At 47.5% G+C, this 13,665-nt stretch overlaps 1 protein-coding gene across 1 annotated transcript in view; it reads right to left on the reverse strand.

Moving 5' to 3' along the window:
* Positions 1-236: 236 nt before the first annotated feature.
* The window catches only part of LOC142013950 (myosin-IIIb-like), a 78,021-nt gene continuing 64,592 nt past the window's right edge, over positions 237-13,665 (reverse strand). The window contains exons 11-12 of the mRNA XM_074995972.1: positions 545-630; positions 237-288 (exon numbers count right to left, since the gene is read on the reverse strand). Of these exons, the coding sequence (XP_074852073.1) occupies positions 237-288; positions 545-630 (138 nt within the window). The remainder of the gene's footprint in view (positions 289-544; positions 631-13,665) is intronic.

The raw sequence follows: 13,665 nt of genomic DNA on the forward strand, positions 1-13,665 counted from the left end.
TTGGGGGTAGGGGGAAGATTCCATACAACACTGTATCAAATGCTTTATCAAACCCCAGATCTCTCTCGGTACTTATAGTGCCTTCATTGTAGGAGCCCTTCTCATGTTGCCCCCTTCGCCTACTCAGTTTGTAACTCCTTCACAAGAGCAATTAATTTGCTTTAGCAAGTTTTGCTCTTCAGAAATTTCCTGTGTTGCTAATTACTCATGACTACAGAGGGGAGAGAGAAAAGTTCTTACCTTTCCCGCGTGAGTGGGACATCTGGTTTAATTAGAAGAATTCGGTATCTGCCAGAAACAAACCAATTTAATAACAATAATGAATAAGCCTCTGATACCCTGAGATTATCCAGTATCCCCATTACAGCAAAGATGACCTCAAATCTGTACTCCCCAGACCATATTCACTATCTGAGGTCCTTTTTAAACTTTTTAATCAAGACATTTCAGTCATTGTTGGGCAGACTGGCATTTCCCCCACCGCAGTACAGGATTCACTTCCCCACCAACTTTCACCGAACAACATTTCAAGATTTTAACAAACCTATCTGCAAATTCCTCAAACGAGGGTCTCCAGGAAAAGCCATTTCGCCGAATCCGGATGGTTTCCAGTAATCCATTGTATCTGAGCTGAGAAGAGAGCACAATAAGTTTCAAAAAGAGATTAACAGATTTCACAGCCAAAAGGGACATTATGATTATCTAAGGTTGGCCTTTTGCACAGCATAAACCAAAGAAGTTCATATGAAAATTCCTGTAACCACACCAACAACTTCTGGTTCATCTAGGGACAACTGTTGGAAAAGTCATGTAGGAAAACAAAATGTCCTATACATTCTTGAAACTTTTTGGGGACAAATCTGTTTAAAAGTGGAAAATGACAGCTGGCCTTTTTAGGGTGCCTCACACTACGAAATAAATTCAAACATATTAATATCGACTTTGTAATTCTGGAATGTATAAGTTCGAATTCGACCATCCTCACCTCAAGTAAATGCCAATAGACACTAATATTACTGTGTAAGATTTTTACAGTGGCAAAGATCCTGCAGACCCACAGGAAATTACACTTTGAGCCCTAAGAATTGGGTAAAGATGGGTGTTTGAATTAATAGTATTGCACATTGAGCCCTGGGAATTGGGTAAACATATGTGTGTCCCTGTAGTGTGAAAGGGATAAAGAAATTTTTGTGGGTAACAAGGAAGAAAGAGGGTAGTGGAGCACTCACTGGGACACATATCTTGAAAAAACTCCATTACTGAACAAGGTGAGTAACTTCCTCTCCTTCTTCAAGTGGTATCCCTGTGGATACTTCACTTTAGGTGACTTCTGAGGTAAGGAGGGGGATTTGGAACTGAAGTCATAGTAGATGAAAGCACTATGGCTGCGTCTACACGTGCACGCTACTTCGAAGTAGCGGCAGTAACTTCGAAATAGCGCCCGTCACGTCTACACGTGTTGGGCGCTATTTCGAAGTTGAAATCGACGTTAGGCGGCGAGACGTCGAAGTCGCTAACCCCATGAGCGGATGGGAATAGCGCCCTACTTCGACGTTCAACATCGAAGTAGGGACGTGTAGACGATCCGCGTCCCGCAACATCGAAATAGCGGGGTCCTCCATGGCGGCCATCAGCTGGGGGGTTGAGAGATACTCTCTCTCCAGCCCTTGCGGGGCTCTGTGGTCACCGTGGGCAGCAGCCCTTAGCCCAGGGCTTCTGGCTGCTGCTGCTGCAGCTGGGGGTCCGTGCTGCATATACAGGGTCTGCAACTAGTTGTTGGCTCTGTGTATCTTGCACTGTTTAATGAAAGTGTGTCTGGGAGGGGCCCTTTAAGGGAGCGACTTGCTGTTGAGTCCGCCCCGTGACCCTGTCTGCAGCTGTGCCTGGCTCCCTTATTTCGATGTGTGCTACTTTGGCGTGTAGACGTTCCCTCGCTGTGCCTATTTCGATGTTGGGCTGAGCAACGTCGAAGTTGAACATCGACGTTGCCAGCCCTGGAGGACGTGTAGACGTTATTCATCGAAATAGCCTATTTCGATGTCGCAACATCGAAATAAGCTATTTCGAAGTTGGGTGCACGTGTAGACGTAGCCTATGTGAACAAATGTGATATTGGAAGATGCGTGTTGTAGCAATGCACAGCACTGTGTAAAAGTGTGCAGTGAAGTCCAGGCTGCAATTTTGTGTATTTCTGCAAATGGGATATTCTTGAGGAAGTCTACTGATATTGAAAGAGTCCTAGCAGAATTTATGTGGATCCCCACAGGGACTGTTGCTCATATTGGAAATAGCAAAGTTTGAGACAGGCTGATATCTATTTGGACAGGCATTGATTAGAAATGGTCTGTCATTTGGATCAGTCAGTGATGGAAAGAAATAGTTTTGGAGACTCATAACACAATTTTGTTTTATCAATATAAAACATGAGAGCCTTATGGATACCCAAAATGCATAATCTGGATTGTCTACTGTCCATATGAGGCTGTGGGAAGAATGTGAGTAAGCATATCATTTGGTTGAGTGAAAGGACGATACCACTTTAGGTAAAGATTTAGGGTGTGTTCTGAGACATACTTTTTCTTTAAAAAAAGATGATATAATGTGGGTCAACAACAAGGGCTGCTAGTTCTCCCACCCACCTGGTCAATGTAATGGCCACTAGAAATGCAACCTTCATAGAAAAATAAAAAATAGAGCTTGTAGCCAAGAGCTCAAATGGGGTGTGGAAGACCAGACTGAGATTCCAAGGTGGAGCCGGTTTATGTACATATGGCTAGGAGTTTGAGAGATCCTTTAAAAAGCATTTGGTGATGGGATATGTGAAAATCTAGAATATGTTGATTTTATTATGAAAAGTAATAATAGTTGACAGATGGATACAGATTGAGTGTGCAGAAAGTTCAGTTAGAGTTCAAGCAGGTAGTCTAGAACAAAGTCTAGAGTAGCCAACACAGGTGTGGGTCTGCTTCCATTCACCTCATGATTCGAAGCAGTTCATCTTACATGCATGTGTGCTGAGTAGTGTCTCCAAAGCTGTAAAACAATATGCTCTGTACATCTGTGCACTATGTCATTTCAGAGAGCCATGGTACAGCTGTGCTTTGAGTTGAAGATGTAGTGATCCAGATGCATGATGTGGCCCCCATCCTGCAATAAAAGTTGAGGCATAGGTGGGAATTTATGCAGTAGACAGAGAAGTTACTCACCTGTAGTAACGATGGTTCTTCGAGATGTGTCCCCGTGGGTGCTCCACAATAGGTGTCGGGCTCGCCCGGAGCCACAGATCGGAATTCTTCTAGCAGTTTCTATTGGATCGCGCATGCGCCGATGCGCGCCACTCCCTTGCGCGCCCCCGGCCATGTGCGCGATCCGGTCCCCGCCAGTTCCTTGACCAACCACCTCGGCTGCTCCTGAAAAACACCAGACAGAGATCCGAAGCGGGGAGGATGGGCGGGTGGTGGAGCACCCATGGGGACACATCTCGAAGAACCATCATTACTACAGGTGAGTAACTTCTTCTTTCTTCTTCGAGTGGTCCCCGTGGGTGCTCCACAATAGGTGACTACCCAGCAGTAACCCACGTAAGTAGGTGGGTAATCAATTTATGTGCAGCTTGCCCCCCGAGAGGACTGCTGTCGACAGACAGGTATCCTCCTCGAATACCCGATGCAGGGCGTAATGCTTGGCGAAGGTGTCGTAGGATGACCAGGTAGCTGCTCTACAGATGTCTTTTAACGCAATTCCCTCGAAGAAGGCTGTTGATGCTGCCACCGCCCTGGTGGAGTGAGCCCTAGGCGGAGCCAGCAAAGGGGTCTTTCGAAGCTCATAGCACATTTTTATACAGTATACAATGTGCTTCGAAATTCTCGGGGAAGAGAGGCCTTCCCCTTTTGACCTGGGAGCGAGAGACACCAGAAGCCTGTCCATTTTCTGGAAGGACTTAGTCCTGTCGATGTAGAAGGACAACGCCCTTCTCACATCTAGGAGATGTAGGTGCGCCTCCTTGCTGGAGCTGTGAGGCTGCGGGTAAAACGAGGGTAAGACTATTGGTTCGTTAAGATGGAACTCCGAGGAAATTTTTGGAATGAAGGCTGGGTGTAACCGTAAGGTTACCGCCTCCTTTGAGAATACTGTGCAGGCAGCGTTGCCATCACTGCTGTGAGCTCACTCACCCTGTGGGCTGATGTAACCGCAAGAAGAAAGGTTGTTTTCATAGTAAGGAGTCGGAGGGGTACCGTGGCTAAGGGTTCGAAGGGTGGTCCTGATAGCGTGCTGAGCACCAAGTCCAAACTCCACAATGGTGGTAGCGGTTTTCGAGGGGGGTACAGGTTTACCAGCCCCTTCAAGAACCTTGTGATGATAGGGTGGGCGAATACGGTGGGCCCTTCCTCTACATGCCAAAAAGCTGATATAGCTGCGAGGTGGACCTTTAGCAAGGATAGAGAAAGCCCGTCTTGTTTGAGGTCCAATAGGTATTCTAGTATTACGGTTATGGGAACATCGAGGGGAGCTAACTGTTTGGCAGAACACCAGGCTGTAAAGCGTGTCCATTTCTGTTCATAAGTCCTCCTGGTGGAGGCCCTTCGGCTACACTCTAAGACTTGTCGTACTCCCTCCGCACACATGCTGTCTAAGGCGCTGAGCCATGGATTAACAATGCTTGCAGGCATAGTCCCTGAGGGTGCGGGTGCACTATGGACCCCTGAGCCTGCGTGAGTAAGTCCGGCGCCACCGGTAGGGGGAGTGGTGGACAATCCGACATGCGCAGAAGCAAGGGAAACCATTGTTGTCGGTCCCAAGTTGAAACTATGAGTATCATGCGAGCTCTCTCCCTTCTGGCTTTCTGCAGAACCTTGTGGATAAGCGTTGTGGGGGGAAACGCGTAGAGCAGAGGGCCCTTCCATGAAATCATGAATGCATCCCCCAGGGACCCCTACCCTATTCCTGCTCTGGAGCAGTACTGGGACACTTCTTGTTGTACTGGGTGGCAAACAAATCGACTTGGGGAAACCCCCAGGTACGAAATATGCGCTGTAGTAGGTCGGAGCGGATCTGCCATTCGTGCGTGAGTGCGAAGTGCCTGCTCAGCTGCTCTGCCTTCACGTTGTGGGAGCCCGGCAAGTACGAGGCTTTCAACGTTATGCTGTTGGTGATGCACCAGTTCCACAATTGGACTGCTTCTGCGCAAAGCGTACGGGATCGTGCCCCTCCTTGTCGATTGATGTAGAACATAGTGGAGGTATTGTCGGTATTGATCCTGACTACTTTGCCGTGCAGGTATTTCCGAAAATGTCTGCATGCATTGAACACCGCTCTGAGCTCCAGTATGTTTATGTGCAGTGTCTGTTCTGCAGGGGACCATAGCCCTTGTGTCACCTTGCTGCCAATGTGCGCTCCCCATCCTATGTGGGAGGCGTCGGTTGTAAGAAAAATAGAAATTTGTGGTTGGTGGAAGGGCACCCCCACTAGCAGATTCTTGGGATTTCCCCACTACGCTAGGGATCTGTGCACTTCCGTCGTGGGCGACACCACCCTGTGGACAGTGTGGGATGCCGGTTTATAAACACTCGCCAGCCAATGCTGCAGGCTTCGCATGTGTAACCTGGCATTCTGTACCACAAACGTCGCTGCCGCCATGTGCCCCAACAGTTGCAGGCACGTTAGGACCGGCACCGCGGGGCTGTATGTCATGACTTGCACCAGGGAGTTGATGGCGCGGAAGCGGGCGTCAGGCACATATACTCTTGCTGCGATAGACTTTATGCGTGCCCCTATGAACTCTAGATCTTGCGTGAATGCTACTCTTTTGAACAGCTCCTGGAATTGTTTAAGGTCGTCCGGAGGGGAGACATCCCCGGGGGCCATGGCCTCATCTGGGGAGGATGAGGAGAAACCGCTGGGGTAAACCTCCCCCAAATCCTCTGGCTCCCGAGTTCGGTGGCATACTTGCTCCCTGGTGGGCTGTAAAGGGAAGTCTCAGGATTCTGGACCTAATTCCCCCTGGGACAACTGCGTTCCCGTCCCAGAGCGAGAGTGTACATGGGAGTATTGACGAGTAGTAGGAGAGGACCTGCCCCTGGATCAAGACCTGCGGTGTCTGTGTTCAACATGATGAGGACGACCATAGCAACATGGGCAAGGGCCTGGTGATGGAGACCTGGACCACAATCGGGGAGTGTACCCATGATGTCTGGGAGAGCGGGATCTCCGTGACGACATTGACAGTGGTGAAGCTGGTTTGTGATAGTACTCAAAGGGATCCATGCCCAAAAATCGTGAAGGTGGCCTGAGCCACAGCGAAATTGGTTGGAGGAACAGAGAGGGAGGCCCGAAATAAGCAGGTGGAGTTGCAGCCCGGCGGTGCGGCATGTGTATCTCGGGAGGGGGGATGGGTGATAAGGGCAGCGCAGCCCTGCCTGGAGATGGACTAGGGTGCCGGGTTTTAGCTCTGGCCTTGCCCCTCCCCTGCGGGGTGGGCGCTGCCCCCTCTGGTGCCGGGGATCTCGGCCCCGTTGTCGGTGCCGTGTGGGTAGCTTCCTCCGGCGCCAGCAGGCTCCGTGCCGGGTGCCCCTGGGCCGTTGGCGCTGCGGGAGCCGGTGCCACGTGCGGCGGCACTGCCGATTCCGGTGCTTGCCGCGCTGGCGCTCACGGCGCCTTCCGTGCTGCCTGTTGTATAATCGGAGGCTCGGCCTCTGCCACGTGCACTACTGCGCTGCTGCTTTCATCGGCTCACGGCTGGGGGCTCTGCGTTCCACTTGTCCTGCTCGCTGGGACTGCTGGCAAGGATTGAGCCGGGGAGAGTTTCCTCCTCTTCTGCACAGAGGGGGTCAAAGAGGCTGCCTTCCTTTTATGCAACCCCGAGGGCCCTTCTGTGTGAGGCTTCTCCGGCGGTTCAGGCTGGAGGGCCTTATCAAACAAGATCATTTTGAGCCTCATTTCTCTGTCCTTCCTGGCCCTGGCTGTAAGCTTAGCACAGTGGGAACACTTCTGGGTAACATGAGACTCTCCCAGGCAGCGAATGCATTCACTATGCCCATCAGAGGCCGGCATAGCCTCGCGGCATGACTCACACTTCTTAAACCCCAAGGAAGCCATCACGGTGAGTCTTTACTGTTAATAGGGTACTTAGCCACTAATCAGTGCTTTCTAACCCAAAATAACATTCACAGCCTTCAGGGCAGCGGACGGCTTAACAGCCTTCTTGTCCACCCCTCCTTCGTTCCTCTTCTCTCTGCTATCTAATATGCTCTTTTTTTTTTGTATAATAGTGACAAACAAACGAACTGGAACTCACTCAGATTGAAGTGACATTAGAGGAGGTTTTGGAGTTAATTGATAAGCTGAATAGTAACAAGTCTCCAGGACCAGACGGCATTCACCCAAGGGTTCTGAAAGAACTCAAATGTGAAATTGCGGAGTTATTAACAGTGGTTTGTAACCTATCCTTTAAATCTACTTTGGTACCAAATGACTGGAAGACGGCCAATATAACACCAATATTTAAAAAAGGCTCTAGAGGAGATCCTGGCAATTATAGACCGGTAAGTTTAACATCAGTACCAGGCAAATTAGTAGAAACACTAGTAAAGAATAAAATTGCAAGGCACGTAGAAGAGCACGAATTGTTGGGCAAAAGTCAGCATGGTTTCTGCAGAGGGAAGTCGTGTCTACCTAATCTATTAGAATTCTTTGAAGGGGTTAATAAACATGCGGACAAGGGGCACCCAGTGGACATAATATACCTAGATTTCCAGAAAGCCTTTGACACGGTCCCACACCAAAGGCTTTTATGTAAATTAGGTGGTCATGGCATAGGAGGAAAGGTCCTTTCATGGATCGGGAATTGGTTAAAAGACAGAAAACAAAGGGTGGGAATAAATGGTAAATTTTCACAATGGAGGAGGGTAACTAGTGGTGTTCCCCAGGGGTCAGTCCTGGGACCGATCCTGTTCAACTTGTTCATCAATGATCTAGAAAATGAGGTAAGCAGTGAGGTGGCAAAGTTTGCAGATGACACCAAGTTGTTCAGGACAGTCAAAACCAAAAGGGATTGTGAAGAACTACAAAAAGATCTCAGCAAACTGAGTCATTGGGCAGCAAAATGGCAAATGAAATTCAATGTGGCTAAGTGTAAGGTAATGCATGTTGGAAAAAATAACCCAAATTACACGTACTACATGATGGGGTCAAATTTAGCTACGACAGATCAGGAAAGGGATCTTGGAGTTATAGTGGATAGTTCTCTGAAGACATCCACGCAGTGTGCAGCGGCAGTTAGTAAGGCAAATAGGATGTTAGGAATTATTAAAAAAGGGATCGATAATAAGACAAAAGATATCATACTTCCCCTCTATAAAACTATGGTATGCCCACATCTTGAGTACTGCGTGCAGATGTGGTCTCCTCACCTCAAAAAAGATATATTGGCATTAGAAAAGGTTCAGAAAAGGGCGACTAAGATGATTAGGGGCTTGGAAAGGGTCCCATATGGGGAGAGGCTAGAGAGACTGGGACTTTTCAGTTTGGAAAAGAGGCGATTGAGGGGCGATATGATAGAGGTATATAAAATCATGAATGGTGTGGAGAAAGTGAATATAGAAAAATTATTTACCTTTTTCCATAATACAAGAACTAGGGGACACCAAATGAAATTGATGGGTAGTAGGTTCAAAACTAATAAAAGGAAATTTTTCTTCACACAGCGCACAGTCAACCTGTGGAACTCCTTGCCCGAGGAGGCTGTGAAGGCCAGGACTCTATTAGGGTTTAAAAAAGAGCTTGATAAATTTTTGCAGGTTAGGTCCATAAATGGCTATTAGCCAGGGATAAAGTATGGTGCCCTAGCCTTCATAACAAGGGCAGGAGATGGATGGCAGGAGATAAATCACTTGATCATTGTCTTCTGTTCTCCTTCTCTGGGGCACCTGGCATTGGCCACTGTCGGCAGATGGGATGCTGGGCTGGATGGACCTTTGGTCTGACCCAGTATGGCCATTCTTAACTACACATAAAAAACAACTATCTTATCTGTCTCTGGCTTTAGCCGGAGTGGATTCCATCTGCAGCCGATGGCGGTTGAGAAGGAACTGGCGGGGACTGGATCGCGCACATGGCCAGGGGCGCGCAAGGGAGCAGCGCGCGTTGGCGCATGCGCGATCCAATAGAAACTGCTAGAAGAATTCCGATCTGCGGCGCCGGGCGAGCCTGACACCTATTGTGGAGCACCCACAGGGACCACTCGAAGAAGAAAGATTGTCATGTGAAGACGGTATGGATACTCAGTTTGTTGTGTCCATTTGGGAGCTACTAGGATCATTCTGGCCTTGTCCTATTTTACCTTGTAGGGTACTCAGGGTATAAGGGCAGAAGGAAGGCATATAATATAGAGGACATTCCACTGGATGAGGAAGGCATCCTGGTAAACACGATGCAATCACACAGAAGTTGTGTTTGATGCACCACTGCCAGAGGCACATGGCTTTCATGCATATGGTAAAGAGATAAGTCATACATTGGGTGGGCTGTGCAGCTGTCTGCAACGCTAGTGCTTTCAGCAGGCAGTCCAAATATGAAATATCATTATGCCTTCCTTGGGTAGCTGGGCTTTTACTACAGCAAGTACTTTGGAAAATATCCTCTGTACAGGTGAAAGTCCAAAAGGTAGGACTTTATACTAAAAACGGTCCTGTCCAAAGGGTAGGACTTTATACTGAAAATGGTCCTGTGCCATTGTAAACCACAGAAACTTCTGATGTATTGAGTGTCTGTGTAACTGCTGACAAGCAGACTAGAACCTGAACCTCTGGAGGTTAGTGCATGCATCTTTACAGTTTGAACTAAATGCCAATTGGCTGTGGAGGATATGCATTCTCTCTCTCTGTCAAATGGTCTAAGTGCCACTAGGTGGGACAGTGAACCACACAGGTGTGTGGGTTACAGCTGGATATATGAAAATATGCATCCTGGAGGTTGAGGGCTGAGAACCAGTCCCCACTCTGTAATGTTGGATTCATGGTGCTTACCAGGATAATTTTGAATTTTTGTGTTTTTAAAAGTGTTTTGAGTTGCCTTAGGTCTAGAATAAGTCTCCAGTCTCATGTCTTTTTTCTGTATGAGAAAATACAGAGATAGAACCCTTTTCCTCTGTACTCAGCTGGTACAGTTTCTATGGCTCTGAGGGATATAAAAAGATTCACCTCTTCATGCAGTAGATGTAGATGAGAGGGGTCCTTGACGAAGGACCGGGAAGGAGGGTGGGTAGGGAGTTTGGAGGCAAGGGGGATGGAGTACCCCGTTTTGATGATTTCCCATACCCATCTGTCCTTGGTGATGGAACACCAGATGAGGTAAAAACGGATTAGGTGATCTCCAAAGAGTTTGCCATTGGGTGATTTGTCAGCAGAGAGTAATGGGGTTCCCGAGTCCATGGCCAAGATTTCAAATTTGCTGTCTGAATGTTGAAGACAGGGAAGCCATAGTCAAGGAGGCAGATTACCTTCTTCCAGGGGTTTTCTGTCTGTGGCTCTGCTGGTTGTAGAACCTGTTGCACTGACTCTGTGAAGGGGTCCAGAACTATTGCCAAGTTTGTAAGTGGTCTGTTGTCATTTGTTCCTAGGTGCATGGATATGTAGCAATCATAAAGTAGCCTCAGAGTCTTTCAGTGAGTTTAACAACTTGTTGGTCTTGTCTGCAAAACGTTTGGCATCTTCAAACAGTAAGTCCTCTACAGTGGCCTGTACAGGCTTTGGAAAACCAGACAGGTGAAGCCAGGAAGCATTCCTCATAACTGTTGTGGATATGGATCTTGCTGCAGAATCAGCACTTCTCCTCAGCACCTCTCTCACCACAGGCTCTTCCTCCAGGACCTGCTAGTGCTTGTCCTTCCAAGGCTTTCCATAGCACCTTCTCTCCACAGCTCCTTGAGTGCAGTGCGCTAACAGAAGAGGAGCCCTTTTTAGACAGTATCAACTGGTTCTTCACTGGTTTCAGGTGTCTTGATAGTCTGTCTCCCTTGGTTCTGGAAACATCCTAATTGACTCCAGGTGTCTTAATTGACCTGTGTACCCAAATTGTTTCTGGCAAGTCTCTGCTTGTACTGGATTAGCCCTTGTTAGTTTACCTCAGGAAAAGGGATCTACTTAATCCAGGGCTAATATACTTCATTTCTACCACTTTCCTGTAGCCCTCTGGCTTGATCCTGTCACAATAGCTAATATGATGCCAATTTTAAAAAAGGGCTCCAGAGATCATTTAAGAGTAGGTTAGATAGACATATGAGGGGTGGTTAAGATAGTACTTCATCCTGCCATGAGGGCAGGGTACTGGACTTGATGACCTCTTGAGGTCCCTTCTAGTTCTAGTGTTATATGATTCTATGATCCTGGCAATTACAGATGAGTAAGTCTAACTTCAGTACTGGGCAAAGTGTTTGAAAATACAGCAGACAACAAAATTGACAGACACATAAATGAACATAATTTGTTGGGGGAAGAGTCAGCATGGCTTTTGGAAAGCCAACAAGTATGTGGACAAGAGGGAGCCATTGGACACAGATACTTATAATGAGAGGGCCTGACAATCAGGCTTGGTATAAGGCCAAATCACATTGGGGTCACCAATGTAACAGGATACCTTTACTGGCGTGGTGTCCAGACATCTGTTCTGCTCCCTGCTGTGTTTACAACTTTTGGCTGCATGCATATTTGCCCTCTCGAAATGCCTGTGCTGGCTCTGATCAGCTAGCCTGCACAGCAGACTTCAGAGCGCTCCCAATAATCACACATCAAGAGAGGTACGAAAGAACTGAAACCAGGTTTATTGTTGACACATGGGCTTTAGCACACTGTGTCCCCCCACTTGGACACCAGCAGTTTTACACTAATGCATGCATGTGCCTTGACAATAAATGCAACTCAGTTGATGGCAAGGGGGCTCTGCACCCCCAAGATCACTCGACGCAGCCCCTGTTACACACACTTTTATACACCGGTATAAACAATATACACATATTATGTATACCAGGGCCTCCCCTAATTGTAATATGTTGACACCCTTACTTTAACTAGATACTACCCATTACCTTGTAGATAGCGGTACCATCTATATAGGTAGTCCATCATGTCCAAAGATGACATCTTGAGCTTGCACAAGCTCATTGGTTGTGGACTCACATGTGACTGAGGAGTCCAAGCTTTCAGCGGCATGGGCATTCACAGTGGGGGCAAGGGAATTGTCCTGACTGTTGGTGCGGCTGCTGCTGTTGCTTTCTTCCTCTCATGAGCATCAATAAGGTGCACGCGTCGCTGCTCTTCACAGTTGTCATACGCGTGTCATATGAGAGCACGCCAGCCTGTTCGGTCTTTTGCACGCTGCTCTTGCTGATCTGGTTTTAAACCAGCATGAGCAACGTTGACCTTCACGCAGTCTTTATACCTCTTGCAAGGCCTACCTTGATTCCTTTTGCCCTGGGAGAGTTCACAGTAGATACTACCCATTACCTTGTAGATGATGTTACCATCAAAACAACACTATCCACCATCGAAGGGGTAGCCGTGTTAGTCTGGATCTGTAACAGCAATGAGGGGTCCTGTGGCACCTTACAGACTAACAGAAAAGTTTTGAGCATGACCTTTTGTGAGCACAGACTCACTTCATAAGATGCTGGTCTTGGAAATCTGCAGGGCCAGGTATAAATAAGCCAGAGCAAGGGCGAGGATAACAAGGTTAGCTCAGTCAGCAAGGGTGAGGCTTACTACCAGCAGTTGATCTGGAGGTGTGAACACCAAGGGAGGGGAAGCAGCTGGTAGCAAGCCTCACCCTTGCTGACTGAGCTAACCTTGTTATCCCCACCCTTGCTCTGGCTTATTTATACCTGGCCCTGCAGATTTCCAAGACCAGCATCTGAAGAAGTGAGTCTGCGCTCACAAAAGCTCATGCTCAAAACTTTTCTGCTAGTCTATAAGGTGCCACAGGACCCTTCGTTGCTGTTACTATCCACCATCTTGTCAAAATGACCCTGTACTGAACCTGGGTTAGAATGTACTTGGGGCTAAGCTGTTATCTATGGGGAAGGTCCTACCATGTAGAATGTCCTGTTATCTTCCTAGAACATGTTTGTGTATCACTGAGCACTTAAAACTTTGGGGTAATGTTCTGATTATCCCTGTCTCTACCACATTCCTGTGAGCAGCGCCTGTCTAGCTCACAGCTTGGCTTTTTGCTTTGCTCTATGTTAATATAGTTAACCCTACGTTGTTCAGGCTTGAGGTGCTTTAGTTAGGCAATGACCATTGCTTAGGCCTTTAGCTTTACACCAAACCTGATTGTCAGGCCCTCTCATTACTACAGTTACATTTCAAATGGGTAGACCATGTAGTCTGTTCAGAAGAATCAACAAGGAATCCTGGGTGGCACAGGACTCCTCATTTTTTATAGTTTACTTAGATTTCCAGAAAGCCTTTGAAAGAGTCTTTCAGCAAAAGCTCTCAAACAAAGTAAGCTATCATGGGATAAGAGGGAAGGTACTTTCACTGAGTGGGAAACCAATATTCCCTATAAGCTCTACATTCAAGCAGCCACTCAGGAGAAACTGAAATGCCACCCAGTTGATTAGGAGAGTGTTTACTGCTAGGTTTTGTGTTTTTACTAGTGGTGAACACATGCCTC

This window comes from Carettochelys insculpta, chromosome 5 (assembly GCF_033958435.1).
Source record: "Carettochelys insculpta isolate YL-2023 chromosome 5, ASM3395843v1, whole genome shotgun sequence".
Classification (NCBI taxonomy): domain Eukaryota; kingdom Metazoa; phylum Chordata; order Testudines; family Carettochelyidae; genus Carettochelys; species Carettochelys insculpta.